This window comes from Carassius auratus, chromosome 20 (genome assembly GCF_003368295.1).
Source record: "Carassius auratus strain Wakin chromosome 20, ASM336829v1, whole genome shotgun sequence".
NCBI classification, from domain to species: Eukaryota; Metazoa; Chordata; class Actinopteri; order Cypriniformes; family Cyprinidae; genus Carassius; species Carassius auratus.
In genome coordinates this window covers 12,388,994-12,405,299 of record NC_039262.1, presented here as the reverse complement: position 1 = coordinate 12,405,299, position 16,306 = coordinate 12,388,994, and the positions used below count along the sequence as shown (strand labels likewise).

At 37.2% G+C, this 16,306-nt stretch overlaps 1 protein-coding gene and 1 pseudogene across 1 annotated transcript; one reads left to right on the top strand and one right to left on the bottom strand.

The window, feature by feature from the left end:
• The first annotated feature begins 19 nt into the window (after window positions 1–19).
• Window positions 20–8,989, top strand: LOC113037930 (centrosomal protein of 135 kDa-like; annotated as a pseudogene).
• An 856-nt stretch (window positions 8,990–9,845) lies between these two features.
• On the bottom strand, window positions 9,846–15,952 carry chst14 (carbohydrate (N-acetylgalactosamine 4-0) sulfotransferase 14). The gene is made up of 2 exons (XM_026291137.1): window positions 15,503–15,952; window positions 9,846–11,361 (listed from the first exon to the last, which is right to left on the bottom strand). Exons 1-2 carry the CDS (start codon window positions 15,773–15,775, stop codon window positions 10,534–10,536), a joined length of 1,101 nt encoding a protein of 366 aa, XP_026146922.1. The 5' UTR covers window positions 15,776–15,952; the 3' UTR covers window positions 9,846–10,533.
• Between the last annotated feature and the right edge of the window lie 354 nt (window positions 15,953–16,306).

The following is a 16,306-nucleotide window of genomic DNA, read 5'->3' as shown; positions in this document are numbered from 1 at the left end:
ATCAATTGTGCTGTAATTAATGCATTTGAAGGGTAGAGATTAAGTCTTTCTTAAGGAAAGAAAAGAAAAAGGCAATTTTTACATTATACATTTAATTAATTTGCACGAGTTACTGCATTAATTTTGATAGCACTGATTCTAACACATTTCATATTATTTATAAATGCTATAAATATTTAAAAAAAGATTTAAATAATTTTTTGCTATTTAAGTGTGTGTTTGTGTGTGTGTGTGTGTGTGTATAGAGACTGCTGACATCGAGCTGCAAGAGGCCAAGGTGAACTCAGTTGGGTCTATGCTTAAGATCAACTTTTGATTTTTTAATGGCGTTTTGCCACTACTTAAATTGGAGAGTGTAATGACAGGAAGCGAATTGGAAGAGAGGGGGCGGGATTCCAATTCAGGACGCCTGTAGTGCAAAAGCACTGTATGTCGGCTCGCTTCTGCACTGATCGACTGATCAACTTTCAATTAATAAAATAAGCCTCAGTTCTTCTTGAAGTTGTGTAAAGGTTTGCAAAATGTATTTATATACAATTAAAAATAACATTGCTTTTTTTTTTGCCTTTTTTTATTGCCATTTTAATAATTCTTTAAAGAGGATTCTTGCAAAGGTAAACAATGAGTCCGCACACCAGAAAATGCTCCTTAGCTATTTTAATGATTGCTCACCACGTGTAACGTTTCGGGTCCAAGCCCTTCATCAGACATCTTAAAATCTTAAAGACTTAAATTTGAAAATTGACAAAAGTTTAATACTCGCATATTTTAATCTGTATATTGCTATTTAATACTTAGTAAACTAATTATTTTAATGTTAATTTTTGGTCTCAGTGTGTTAAAGCTTGGATTTTAAACACTTTAATATTTAGCTTTATGCAGTGATACTTACACTAGCCCTGTTTCTATCTCTAGAAAGAGATTCAACGTCAACAGCAGGAGCTAGAGAACCTGGAGGAGGTCATCGCTACATTAAGACGGGTGTGCATGGGTCCACACTGCAGCATGTGAAATGAGCTGTTAAATTAACCATCTGGTTCAGAACAGCACATTTATTCTGTCTGGCCTGACATAACATGGAAGGTTAAGTATTGCTTCTGGATATAAAGCTTATATGTTTTTGTTTATCATCTTTGGGTAAATACTTTACAACATCTATTAAAAGATTCCTGACTATAAGGAAGTACTACTTTATATAGCTATTCCTAAATATCTTACTCTTTATTACTGGCCTTTAGAGTGTTTATATAGTGGTAATTAGGCATTTTGCAGGTGAATAATCTTAACACACATATAAAAATATCTCTATTAATCTGAAAATTTACTTATAAATTAAAGGCAGGTACATTTTTTTCAGAAACCAGACATTTCTTTTGAATCTAAATGCAATAATATAAAGAAAACAAATCGGGCCATAAGGCTGCGCATGCACATCGGCTGGTCTAGCCTCAAATTTCTATGGCAACCAGAGCTTCTTATGGCAGTGATGCAAGGACTTTACCAATCAGCAATTGGTTCTTTCATTTAGAAGGTGGGACTATTAGTTTCTCCCAGTCATAAGTATAGGAGTGAACTGTCTTTGTATTTCTATAGTCTTCGGCACCACCTAATGCATTCAATTATAACTATTATAATTATAATTATATGTGAGATTTGGGTGAGATTCAGTGAATGATTTGTTGCAGGAAATTGCAGAGGGAGATCACGTGAAAGACTGTGTGAGGGATCAGCTGCTTGATCTTCAGGAACAGAATGACAAGATGGAGAGCCTGATACACTTCCTGGAAGCAGACAAAAAGAGACTTCAGGATAAAGTTGATGCAATGACACAGGCTGGTGAGATGCAACACTGCATGTGTTTTATTTGCAGGTAGAGTGGTGTGTGTGTTTGTTTATGTGTGTGTGTGGTGTTTGCATATGTGGTTTGTCATTCACCTGATTTTGGTACTGTGCTTGTTTCAGATAAGGAGATGATTCTAGAATTGGAGCAGATGCGTGCAAGGCATGGGATGTGTGGCAAGGAGAAGTCTCCATCCCGACTAGATGGCTTTGTGAAAAGTTTAGAGGAGGAAAGAAATTACTACAAACAGGAGCTGGAGCGATACCAGCTGCTTAGGGGCAGGACAGACAAAAGCCCCACCCCTAGTCCAGGCAGGGGGAGGAGCCCCAGAGGAAGAGGCAGCTGGCACGAAAAGGTTGGAGATGACCTTTACTTCTGTAACTGCATACTAATTATTACATTCATAATTATATAGTTTTTCTCCCTTTTTCTGAACTGTTGAAGGCACTGTTCAAAAATGAAAATTCTTTTAATTACTCACCTTCATGCAGTCCCAAAACTGTAAGACCTTCATTCTTCTTTGTAACACAAATCGATGGATAAAGTCATTATGTTTGTTTCTTTGTGAAGAGAAAGTTTTCTCATAGTGCATAAAATTGTTGTACCACTTATGTCACATGCACTGTTTTATCGATGTCCTTACAAAATTTCTGTGCCTTGAATGTGGTAGTACCCTTGCTGTCTATAGTGGGTCAGAAAGCTCTCGGATTTAATCAAAAATATATTAATTTGTGATTCAATGATGGATAAAAGGTCTTACGAGTTTGGAACCACAGGAGTAATCAATTACAGAATGTTCAGGGTTTTTTTTTTTTTTTTTTTTATGTGAACCATGCCAAGGGTGTCAAACTCAGTTCCTGGAGTGCCACAGCCCTGCACAGTTTAGATATAACCCTAATTAAAAATGTCTGATCCAGCTAATTTAATCATTCAGGCTTATTTGAAAACTACATGGTGTGTGTGTGTGTTGGAGCAGGGTTGGACCTAAACTCTGCAGGGTTGCACCCCTCCTGGAACTGAGTTTGACACCTCTGAACTATCCCTTTAACATATGGACACCTGGATGAAATATAAAGTCTCCTATTTACAAATATACCTTTTGTTTTAAATAAATAATGATTTGCTAAGTTTTCAAAATATAAAAGCCAATGAAGACTGAATAAATAAATAAATAAATATATATATATATATATATATATATATATATATATATATATATATATATATATATGTATGTGAACACATTATTTATTTATTTTTTTTAGGTGAAGTATCCCTTTAAGGTAAGACACATCTAGTTGTTTTCCTTTAAAGTTCTGTGTGGGTTTTAAATATAGGCTCGAGAGGAGCTGAGACGTGTCCAAAGGGAGCTTGAGTCCTCTGAACTCCAGCACAGGATCAGAGATGACAGGGAACAGACTGAAGCTGAACTCCAGAGAGTTACTGCTGAGAAAAACACACTTAGAGACAGACTCAATGCGAGTGTTTTTCTGCAGTTGTGTATGTTTGCTAACTGAGTTTTTTTTTTTTTTTTAGCATACCATAAATAGCTGCTAAGTATATGCAAGCAGTTTTCTGTGGTTACGAGTTGTGCGTTTGAAATTCCACACAGCACTTCTAAACTGTAGTTCACTTGTAGGTTGAGTGATATAGCTGGGGGTTAAAGGGAGAGTTGCCAAGATAAATCTTCTTTCGGACTTTGCAGGTTGCACAGAGCACAGCTCTGACAGACAGAGAACATGAGGAGATCAGGACTCTTGACCTGGAGAACACCAATGAGATGTTAATACACTAACAGAGCTTGCACTGTTTATAGTTTCGCAAACATTACCAGTGTGTTTTGTCATGTGTGGATAGTCATGGGCTAATTCCAGGTGTCTTGATAGCACTGTAGGAAGGGGACTGTACTTGTAGGGATGTTAAAAATATTTTTATTTTTCCATCCCCAAGTGGCATACTGAAAAGCAGTGCCTGAGTTAAAGTAAACTTGGATTAAACCCATTTGGATATGTAACACAACACTTATATTAACAACCTAAAAGCTATAAATATAGGTTTTGATTGTTTGTTTTGAGAATAACCTTCTGGGGTTAGTAATGTTTAGATGTAGGATTTAACAAAAGTGCATGTATATGAGTATAATGCACCCTCTTAAGTGCCCTTTGCCTTGTTGTGCGTAGGGCAGAAGACATGCTTATTTATAAATTTGCCCTATGTGTGAGGTTAGTTTTAGGTTTAAAAAAAATCATAATATGAAACATTACTGTGTGTGTAGCTGGAGAGAGAGAGGGCTGGTCTGCGTGCTCAGGTGGCTATGCTGAAGGAGAGTCATGTTGCTGTTGAGAAGGAACTGAAGGCTCAGTCAGCAGTAGAGGCCACGCAGCAGAGAGCCGAGAGCTGTGCACTCAGGTCTGTGTGTGTTTGTGTGTGTAGCACCCCTGTAGATGAACATTTATGCCTGTCTTGGTTGTGCTTAAATACTTGCCAGCAATTCTAAATCTGCTTGATATTTCATGTGTGTGTGTGTGTGTGTGTGTGTGTGTGCACATTTAGGCTTCTGCAGGAGCAGATGGAGCAGTCTCTCTCAGATGTTCAGCACAGATTATCTGTCAAGACCAATGAACTGCAAGCAGCTCACCAACAGATCGACAAACTAGAAGAGAAAATCGGCATGTGTCAGAACAGTGTCTTATATTACACATCTTTAATTATTAGCTTTTCTGTCTCTTCCTTCCTTCTGTCTCTCATGAATCTGTCTCTCTCTGTATTAGCCTTGTCAGAAGTTACTTTACTTTACTTTATTTCATTGTTCTTACAGTTTTACCTAACTGAGAAAATGACTTAACTGAGAAATGCTTTTAAATTATTTTATAAATATATTGATGATAATGTATTATCATGTATGTTTAATTCCATATTTTGTGTTAATGAGATTTGTAATTTAGGTATCATAACATCATTTTACTGTACAGTTGTAAATCGTTACATAGTAGAAAGAAGATTTGCTGTTTTTTATTGTGTGTAGCTTATCTGAGTAGACACTGTTCATCTCAGAAGGATGAGGTTGCAGCGTGGACCAGAAGACCGAGAATATGGTGCTGCTACAAGAGGAGATCCACAGGAAGGTACTGCTGATACTGTCTTATTGTAGCCCTGTTCCCAAAACAGAATGCTTTGTAATATTTGTAGAGAAGATAAACTGCTGCAATCAGAAATTTGCTGTGGTACTGCTTTTATAAAGTTGGTTTTGCTCTACAGGAGAAAACTCTATTCGAAGTCCGGCTTACAGTCACAGACTTGGAGAACTCTCTGGAGTAAGTAATGAGATGTTTCTGTCTTTTTGGGGAAGAATAGAAGGCCTTGAATGTCATATGTCATGTATTTCAGTCAGCTGAAGGTGACGTTGAGCAGTCGAGAGAGGGAAATCACTAGTCTGCGTAGACAGCTGGAAGTATCACAAGAGGAGCTCTCAGCCATCAGTCGAGACAGAGAGGTCGCGCTGAGAGAGAGAACCGCAGGCTACAGGATGATCTGGCAACCATGACCAGAGAAAACCAGGTGCATGCATCCACAACAGACCTCTTTTTTTCCCCTTGTTTTTCTCCTTCCCACCCCTTCCAAATGGTAAAGGTGAACCCACTTCTGTTCAAATGACCATCTATGACCAGTGAACTTCACATACACACATGCTCACATTCTTGTGGTCCTTTCTCAAGGCGGTGAATGAGAGGGATGAACTGAAGCTCAGGGTTCACTTGTATATCTCAGAAGTGGCACGGATAGAAAGCATGATGGCTTCCAAGGTGAGAAATAGAGAGGGGAAAAAAACACAAAAAATAAGTAATAAAGACACCAATGTTCATCAAACAGTTCAATTAAATAAACCAGGTTTACAGTGTCCACTCATTATTGTTTACCATAATTTTCAGTTTCCGGACCATCCACACCCAGTTAAGCTGCAGCAGGCTGAGGGGCTAAACAACTCTATCAGACTGGAGCTGCTCTCATCTGACACCGAGCGCAGACACCTCTGAGAGAGAGTCCCACTGCTGGACAGAGTGATACAGCAGGTATGAGTGACTCTGAGCATGAGGAGCACACTAAAGCAGTGGTTCCCAACATTACAAACCAGACAAAGGGGAGATGCAAAATGTGCAGTGTTGGGGGACCTCCAGGAACAAGGTTGGGAACCACTGCACCAAAGGATGTTTTCCATTGCCTCCGTTTTCCTTCAGCACTTGAACTCTCTGCAAGCATATGAAGCTCAGGTGTCATTGCTGGCATGGGCAATGTCTTGTTTGGAAGAGGAGGTCCAGGCGACTCGAGCTGAGAAAGCCTCACTGCTGGCAGATCTGGCCTCTGTCAGAGAACTGTGCGTCAAACTCGACTCATGCAAAGAGCTCACCGTTTGCCAGCTAAGAGCATGGAGCTGGAGAGAGTAAGATGCACACGTCATCCTACTACATTTAAAAAGGGTTTGAAAATGAGCAAATAGGCAAGTAACTAACACTAACCTTTGTATGTCAACCTCAACAAGTGAACTGGAGGATATGCGCTCTGAGGCAAAAAGCAGTTGGCCAGCAAGCAGCTGACGGTACACAATCTAGAGACACTGCTGTCAACCAATCGACAGATGGAGTTTCAGACGCACCTGAGTGCCAGTGACAAAGAGTCCGACCTCAAAGTGCTGAAGGACCGCCTGGCTCTTGCTGACAGCAAAACGTAAGTATAACAACAGTGGACAAAAAGGCCATTTAAAATATTTTGTGACTGTTACACTAACTTTCTAAAGTATGTAAGTATTTGCTCTTTTTTTAAGTGTATTTGATGCCATCCAAAGCAAAATTTATTTGATGTAAAATACAATAAAAGCTTTGACAAATAGTGTTAAAACTGTCAAATACAAAGTTATTTTATGTATGAATTTTTTATGTATTTAGTTTTTATGTAATTTATTCGAAGAGCATGTTTTCACTAACACATGATCAAAAGTAAAAAGCAATTTTAAACGTAACCCTTACATTTATAGCATAGTATAGTATTCATAATGCATTTATATTTGGTTTTTAATAATAAAATACTTGTTAAAATACAAAATGGAAAAATTGGCTTTGTGACATGGTTAATCCAACAAAAATGTTATGGATTAACTGTCAAAATGATTGGTAGTGTCAGCCCTACTGACATAGGCTGTAATGTAGAAAGTGTGGGATGAAGTCCGATATGCACTAAAAACTTAGATTTTATTTTGATATATATATAATGTGTGTGTGTGTGTGTGTGTGTGTGTATATATATATATAAAATAAAATAAAATGTATTGTCACCTAGGAGACTTGTTACACACAGAACTGTGTGAAGCATTTGTCATTGGCAAACACAGAGGACTGTGTCCTCTTTTTAGAGTGCATAAAGAGTCCATTCAAGTTTGTTTTTCTCCAACAACAAGCAGTTTCTCAATAGTGCTGACTAGTGTAAGTGTGCAGCTGCCATGGCGATCACTGATGGTAACGTGTGGAACAAACTGAACTAATCCACTCCAGCACAGTTTAAAAGCAATCCAAAGTGGTTATAAAAATATTTTTGCCCTTTCTTCTAAGATCTTAAAATGTGTTTATGTGTAGGGCTGGTCATGCTCGAGAGGTATCTCAGCTGCGTGGAAAACTGTCTCAGCTACAGACCGAACTGGACGTCCTCAAGAGGCAGATAGCCACCAAGCGCTTTGAAAGATTAGACCTTGACTTTATTACAAAACCTAGTGTGCTGCCTAACCGTCATTGAATGTATTGTAAGTGACCCATTTGAAATATTCTACATCTACATTAACTATATAACCAAACAAAAAAGTGTTTGAGATAAGCATGTTGCTAAGTTAAGGGTTCAGTACTCTAATAAGAATATAAATGAATGAGGCAAATGTTAGGTAAAATAATGAATTTTTAATTGCACAACTATTTTAGTAAGTATATTAACTTAAAATCTTGAATTTTCTTTTTAGGATGTGGTTGCTGTGACCTTGGTGTGTTTTGTCAGATGTGTTTTTCTGTGGTAGGGAGAGAGCTGTGCAGGAAATGTGAAGACAGGGCTTATCTTTCTCTTCTCTGCGGAGCTCCTCCCTCTCGGCACCTCTCTCAGTCCCCGGCCCATTTCTTCTGAGCGCTCCATCCTCCAATAACCAGAGCACTCCGTAGACAAAATACCAGAAAAGTGAGTAATACTTAAATCCTGCATGTGCAATATCAATCATCTGCAGCAGATATCAGTTCTTGTGTGATATTTATGGAAGGCCATTTCAATTTCCAATAATAAAAAAAATTAAAAGCTAATTGCGACTTTTATCTCACTTGCAAATGCGAGTTTATATCTTGCAATTCAGACTTTTTATTCACAGAATTGTGAGATAGGAACTTGAAATTGCAAGTTTATCAGAATAGTTTTTTTTTTCTCCCTGAGTTATGTGATAAACTCAGATTTGCTCATTCTAAAGTATAGCAGGATATAAACTTGCAAAGGTTAATTTCGAAATTTTGACTTTCTTACAATTGCAAGTTTAAATCTAGCAAATTAGATATTTTTTCTCACAATTGCGAGTTTAACTCATAATTCTGACTTTCTCAGAATTGTTTATCTTTTATCTTTATATTGTTTATATCTCAAAGTTTACATCTTGCAATTATGGCTATAACTCACAATTGTGCATTTTTCTCTAAATTCTGAAAAAAGAAAATAACAATTGCATGTTTGTTTCATGCAAATCTGAGAAAAAGTCAGAATTAAGATAAAAAGTAAATTAAATTTTTTATATTTTTTATTCAGCGGTGAAAATGGGCTTTCATAGATATTCAAAACCATGTATATATGATTAAAATTAACCCATTTACTTGACATTTTTTAGAAGTATGAGCTCTGAGTAGCAGTGAAGGAAATTATTCAGTCTGTCCCATTTTCACTGACAAAAGAAACAAATGTTATGTGGAAGATTCTTATGTTTAGTCAGTTCTGAGGATACTTTGTGTTGGGCCAGAAATATCTCGAGATCATATTTTCTTGAGCTTCTAAAAGGGAAGTACTTGTATGTCTATAAGGTCAAAGGGAAAATTATGCCAGCAAAGCCAATATGAAGAGCAGTTTCTTTTGTTAATTTATACACTTTGTAGTAGCTTGAAAGAAATAGAAAGAAATAGTTTTTGTTTTCTTAATGGTTTTAGATTTGTGAATGGAAATTGAGACAGCTAATAGCACTTGGATGTATTTTATATACTTTATTATCCTTACATGGCAGACTTTTAATAAAAAGTTACACTTGAGAGAAACTGATCTAAAACATGTGAAATGAACTGGCAGTGCAAGTTGATATGGCCATGTTACTCCAACCTGTGTTTTATATGCATGTAAAAACCTAAGTTGTGGTATTGCCGGCCCGAGACTCAAACCCACAAACCTAGGGTTAGGAGTTAATCTCTCTAACCACTACGCCACGACAACGAGCAGCAAACACCAAACGCTCCCCTCACTTCACATCAGCATATGATTTCAGGAGACGCAAATAAAAACATTCTTGTAATGTTCTCTGTTGGTTATTTTTCTAACAAACATTAACATTCCCAGATCTGTTAGCTGGGCTGATAACCAATCATAACATCCCACTATCAAATCATAACAGTCGTAACCGCTGATAGAAAATGCTCTGAACATGAATCGACAATATTGTTGAGCTTCTTTGCTATTCTTATACAAAGTGATTTTTAATACTTTATGGATGTAGTTTATCGTTGTAGATCTTGGTGTGAAGTGAACAGCCCCTAAATGTATTTCCTGATATCCCTGTGTATTATCCAGACTGACCTTTTGGGTGTCATCTTAGATTTCACATCCCCCCACACTTTCTTTCTCATTTTGCTGGTAGGATCTAAATCACCATTAGCTTGTTACTGGCTTAGTTCTTTAATATAAATATTATGCTAGGACCAAGAAAAAAAAACATTATCTGAAGAAATCCAGCTTGTAGGTTTCAAAGATTTTTTTTATTTCCTTGTTGCACAGTACTTTGCTTTTGGATGTTAAACTGCATTCCTCAGTCTCTTAAGGGATTCAACTCAGAGTCTCATCTTTTCAGAGGAAGTGGCAGATGGGAAGGGTTCAAGTTTGTGGTCAGAAATATTTGTTTTGTTCTTATGAAACTCAACACGCTCACAACACAATTCAATAGATAGAGATAGGAACAGCCTCAAATGCTATGTAGAGACTCATTTCCTCTCTATGGGTTTCACATTTCATTTTGTAAAATAATTAATCAGCAACATCATAAGGGTAACAGCAGATGTAATGATTATCCAAATAATCAAAAAGAAAAACACTGGAAACTTTAATACTGCAATGACAAGTGACAAAAAGGTGGAAGCTTGTGCTTACTAATATAAAACTCTCACAATAGTCTTGCGCACAGCACAATGTTCTTTGTTTTATGCCCATTTATATTGACACCCTACTGCATCTCATGAATAAAAATAGCTGATTGAGTATTTAAATAGTGGTTTGAACTTAAATAGCTCTCAAATACACTGTACTGAGGCTTGTATTCAAATATATTTTCAATTATGTACAGGTAAAAATAATTGTTAAAAGTATTAAAATATTAACATATTGAAAGATTATAGACAGTCTTACGAAGCTGGTATAAACCAATGCCTTTGTTAATGCCTACAGTATTCAGTGGTTGTGTTGGGTAAAGGATAACCGAACAGAGAGAAATCCAAAATATACTTGGGCAGGAGCTCTTTGAGAAACTTCTGTGGGACAGTGCATAAGTAATAATGCAGCGTTTCTTTGGTGACAGGTTTGTACCATGTTTGGCGTTCAGGGAAACGTACGTGTTGCGGCACTCCGACTCGTTCCAGCACGTAAGCGGCGTCATTCTCCAGACTCTCGTACGAGCCTATGAAGTCATATTCTATGGCGCAGGGTTGACACAGGTTGTAGATGGGCATCCAGTGTTCGTTCATTCGCTCAGGGTCTTCGTCGAGCAAATAACGCACAAACTCGGTGAACGTCACATCATTGCCTGCTATTTTTTTATCCTTTGCGTAGCCTTTTCTATAGCGCCGTATGATCTCTGCACCGTATTTTCGCTGATACGCCGCAATTTCACCAAATTTGTTGCGATAGGCTGAAAGCAAGCGTGCCATCGGCTCTCGCACAAACATGAATTTAAAATAATGCCGTAGTCGATTTCGAATCTCTTCGGGGGGAAAGTCAGAAAGAAAGACCAAATCAGCACGATGGTCCATCTTCACTTTGACATCCACGTTGGCTAGAGCGCCACTTAGCACCTTCAGCACTCGTTTCCAGTTGGAACAGGCCACTTTGGGAACGTAGCAGTAGAGGAAGCGATGCTCGTCGTTCACTAGTATGTGCTGGAGGAGAGTCTTCCTCTGCAGCGGACTGAGAGACCACACGCTGTGAGGCGTGTTCTTCTGACCACACATCGATCTTATAGTGCGGTTGCGGATCTCTTGTACAATCTGGGGGAAAAGAGGCATATATACTTTTAGAACAATATAACAGTCCAACCAAAATTTATTCAGACACCTTCAACATTTCTCATGTTATCACAGTTTATTCGCTAGTTTAGGAAATTTGAATAAAATATGATAAGAAATTCATTTTGATAATGTCAGATAACTTTAAGGTATGTATGTTAAATTTAAGTACACAATTAGATAATACCAATTTAGGTCAAAAAATGTCTAAATCATTTTTGTCAATTTTACTGGTAGTCCACTGTTTAAATTTGTTTGGTTATAGTATGTCAGTTTATTTTGCTATCCTCACTTGCATAAATTAATTATAGTGTCCTGCGCCCACTAGTAAAAATATCAAAAATTATATCTTGCGTCTGAATAATTTTTGGTTTTACTGCAAATACATAAAAACTTGCACATAAATTTAGTTTCATGTTTGTAGACCTACTGTGAGCTACAAGGTTCTTCATGGGATTGTAGTTTTTTCATTCAAAGCGGTTAAGTACACACTTTTGTACCTATGTATTTTTTGTCTCAAATACTTTTTTTGTTCTAAAGTTTGTAATGTTGTGATTCACCCTGTAGTTTATTTTGATGATGGCTTGTTATGCTTTAACAAAGACTTAAAAATTGCTATGGGAAAAATGAATGGGGAAAAGATTCTGTCCACTGAAATGGTGGGTGTGGGTGAACTAGACACTGTTGCAAATCTGACCCCTGCATGGGCAAAACTGACCAGTCAGAATCAAACATTTTAGAGAAACCTGTAAAAATGGAAATGTGGTATGATCCAACATAGTTTACCAAAACATTCCTAAAGTTTTAATTTCCTAAAAACTCTTTCAATGTGCTATAAATATAATTTTGTACACTACTATTAAAAATATTTACATATGAAAATTAGCAAATCAACCCCCATCGACCCAAAAGCAGTTGAAATATTAAAATGTTTTACTTAACACAACAGAACATTTACTCTGGGCATTCCACTGGATGACCAATCATCATCTAGAACCCTTTTTAATTCCATTAATGCGGTGTTAAACCCTGTTGTCTGTATGTATCCTACAGAGTCAGTAACTATGAGTGAGCAGTTCTGCCGGGTTTTTTTTTTATAAAATATCTGCGATCACATGTACCATCAAACCAGTTGCTGGCGATCCTGCAGGCCATTTAAAATATACAGGTGTCTTTAGTCAGTTTATACCTATTTCGCTTTCTTTTTTAAATGACATTGTTTATCAACGCAAACCTACTGGTTAACTTCCAACCTTCCATTTTTAGCAAAAAATATAGAGAAAGTGTTTTTTAGAGAAAGTTTATAGAGAAAGTTTCTTGGTCGATAATTATTATTATTATTATTTTTTTGATGCATTCCAATCAGGCTTTAGACAATTTCACTCCACTGAAACGGCTCTTTTAAAAGTGTTCAATGATATACTTTTAGCTACTGACTCTGGAGATTCTGTAGCTCTGGTACTTTCAGACTTGAGCACTGCTATCGATAATGTAGACCACAATGTTCTTCTGGCCTGCTTAGAACAGGTAGGGGGCATTAAAGGTTCAGTTTCAAATTGGTTCCAGTCTTATCTTACGAACAGATGTTTCTCAGTTAATATTGGCAAATTTCACTCTACCTCTGTACCTTTGACCAGTGGGGTCCCTCAAGGCTCTGCTCTAGTGTCCATGTTATTTCCCTTGTATATGCTTCCCTTCGATTCTATCTTTGATAAGTAAACTATAAGCTATCATTGTTACGCAGATGAATATATATATATATATATATATATATATATATATATATATATATATATACACACTTAGTTGATCTTAAGAACTATTTAAAAAAAAAAACTAAGTACAAGATTAGTCAGTCAAAATAGAGCACTTTCAGTACATTATGGAAGTGCACTTTTTTTCACCTGGGCAAATACATACGCTAAAGACTTTTGTATCAGCATAAGAGTGTGTTCACTTCACATAGAGTTGTCATTTTGCAAAAGAAAAAAAAAATGGCTTCAGGCTTTTCAGCGCACAGTTATTTTTTTTTTTCAATTCTAATCTGACACCATTTTATAATTCCTCAAATTTAGGTTGAAAGGCAAATTGGTTGTCTGTCTGTCTCCAATCATTACTATTATTCTGACATTTGATTATTCTAGTTAACTCTTTACTTTATTTCTATTTATTATACTCTATTTAGTATACGCCCCACGATCACAAACTTGCCAGTCTGATCATTAGTCAGAGGTTATGATTAATACTATTTAATAGGTCGGCCATGCTTACCATTCTTTAAATAGTACTGCTGTTTAGTCCCCTACAGTTACCCATGTACAACTTAGTTAAAGCTCAAACAATAATCAGTGGTTATGCTAGTACCATATACCTAACCCCCAATAGTTATAGAACTAAACTTAACTAAACATTAACTAAATTTGAGACAATAATCAGCGGTTATGCTATTACTATGAAATATGTTAATTCCAATAGTAATTTTATCTAGCCCCCGATAGTTAAAATAACTAAGTACGACTTGATTAAAGCTGAGACAATAACCAGCGGTTATGACCAGCACTATGACTAGTCCCCCATAGTTAATGCAACGGAGTACAACTTAACTAAAGTGAAGCAGTTAGTCAGAAATCTACAATCTAACCTGATGTGCTCCATGCTCCATCTAACCTGAGATATAGTATTCACTTAACCCTGGATGCAGATTTGCGGAAACAAGTAAGTCATAATAAATCTAATGTAACAATTTATTATCAGTCAGCTAAATATGCATTATGCCAATTACACAGCCAATTCAGATTTATCAACTCAATATAAAACATAAATTTCTCAAAGATGAATCTAGGAGTAAGATGCATAATATCAGACTTTAAGAAAATACCTAGTATGGAGTGTGTGAAAGGTCTTTTCAAAGACCTTTATTGGGACACATGACTGACTGAGACCTGAGGGGAAGGAGAGGGTGTGAGGGGTCAGGAAGGGGATGAGGAGGAACCATTGCATATGTGAGAGGTGTTTTCTCACATTTTCTCTCAGTGAGATGTGGGAACAGATGTCTGTATGTTAATGCACTGTGTTTCTGTTGTATATCTCAGAAGATCAAAGTGTCTGAGGTTCTGCGATTCTTACAATACCTACTGAACACGATAGGTGTAATAACTTTAAAATAAAGCCTGGTTACTGTAAGCAACATTAAAATCTAAAAGTTTAGTTTCATATCAACTGTTGAGACAGCTCAGAAAAGGTAGCTGAACCGTCATGTGATTGTACTCTTCTGTCAAGATCACTGCAGGGATCTTAACTTGAAAGAATTGGCCCCAAGTTTCATATTTCATATCTTGACTTGAAGGTAACCAGCAGTTTTGTATTTTCTGGAATGAAATATGGAGTTTCTTCGTGCCATCAAAGATGCTTTCCACATACCAACTAACTAAATCCATAAATAATAATAGGACAGTATAAAAGGATTAATCAGAAATAAATAGGAATAATCGGTTTTTACGCATTAAAATTACTTCTTTTACTCTACTGTCTAAAAAGGAAAAAGAATGTCGAGAGGTTTGGACAAACCAAATGACTGAAGGATTACACATTGACTATAGTGTCTTGATGTTTTTTATTCCACATAAATTGTTCTCTGTTTTCTGTACAGGTAACATATTAAGAGTTATGCACTAGCTGGTCAAACAACACTTGAGACACTTTAGGAGCCATTCTTTTGGATTTCAGTCTGCAGAACTCAAGTTTTCCGATCAACATACTTCTTTGACGTTTTAAAAGCATATTTATCGTTTCATAGAAAACCTACCAAACTTTTTTTTTCATGCCTGAAACATGATTTTTGCATTATTTTTATTAATAATTACTTGTCCAAGTAATAAATGAGGAAACTGTATTGTGTGTAACTTAATTGTGGACATCCTCAGATGCGGTCTATGTAGGGGGCTCACTAGGTTTTGAGACGCAGCCCGAGTTCTCATGAAAATAACTTGTTGTTCAGACTCACGAAACTCGAATAAAGGCTGCTGAAGTCTTGCAAACATATCAAATTATTTATGAGTTTCTCAAAAAACGTCACAGTTTATTCACAATCTAGCGACTGTGTATTCAGCTAACGTTACCTTACCTGAGACTCCACGTCCACAGCCGCGTCGCTGTTCCTCGGTCGGTATTCCACTTTCTTCCCGCTGGCGCGAGGCGGCGGAGTCTGCACGCTGTTCAGCATTCCCTTCTCTATCATGAGCAACAGGCCTCCGGATGCCACGATCACGGCGAACGTCAGCACCGAAGGAACGACGGCGGAGTGTCGGCGAACGGTGGTCGTGCTCACTGGCGGTCTGAAGTGGACCAGGGATCCGCTCGCTCGGTTAATCCCGTACTCCTTCTTTCGAGGCGGCATAGTGAATCACATGCGTCCAATAGTCCGTCCGGTTAACGAGGCTCAGTGACTCAAAATACCGACAGATCAGCACACGCCAGTAGCTTCAATGAAGCAGCTAACCAACTTCTGGTTTCAGTGCTTTCTGTGAAAAGAAGGGGGAAAAAAGCTTATTGAGAGAGCATGATGGGAAATGAAGTTATGGAGCAAGGGGGGGGGGGTTGGGGGCGGAGACAGATTTCGGGGGAAACTTGTTCGTGATCGATTCATGACACCAGTCGAGCAGCTTTAAAATGACACAGATTCATTAATCAAGGTGCTAACTAGTTCCAGCATGTCCATTGTGAGCTGCTTTTGAAAACAAAGTTGTGTAGAAAACAAAGTAGCTAGAATAACCAGTTTTTGTACATTTATGCATGCAAACGAAAAGTAAATAAGAGAGAATGCAATGCACTCAAAGAATTGTGCTGCTGCTTTATGTAAATAGAAACGTACTGTGTGCCTTTGTCGCCTCTTTAAAAGGGTTACGTTACTAATTGAAAATGTGCTTTT

Bases quoted from the DNA above. Each gene is read 5' to 3' on its own strand.
- chst14 (XM_026291137.1), bottom strand. From the start codon at position 15,775: ATGCCGCCTCGAAAGAAGGAGTACGGGATTAACCGAGCGAGCGGATCC. The intron at 11,362-15,502 runs GTAAGGTAACGT...CTTTTCCCCCAG, and splicing joins CTGTGGACGTGGAGTCTCAG to ATTGTACAAGAGATCCGCAA.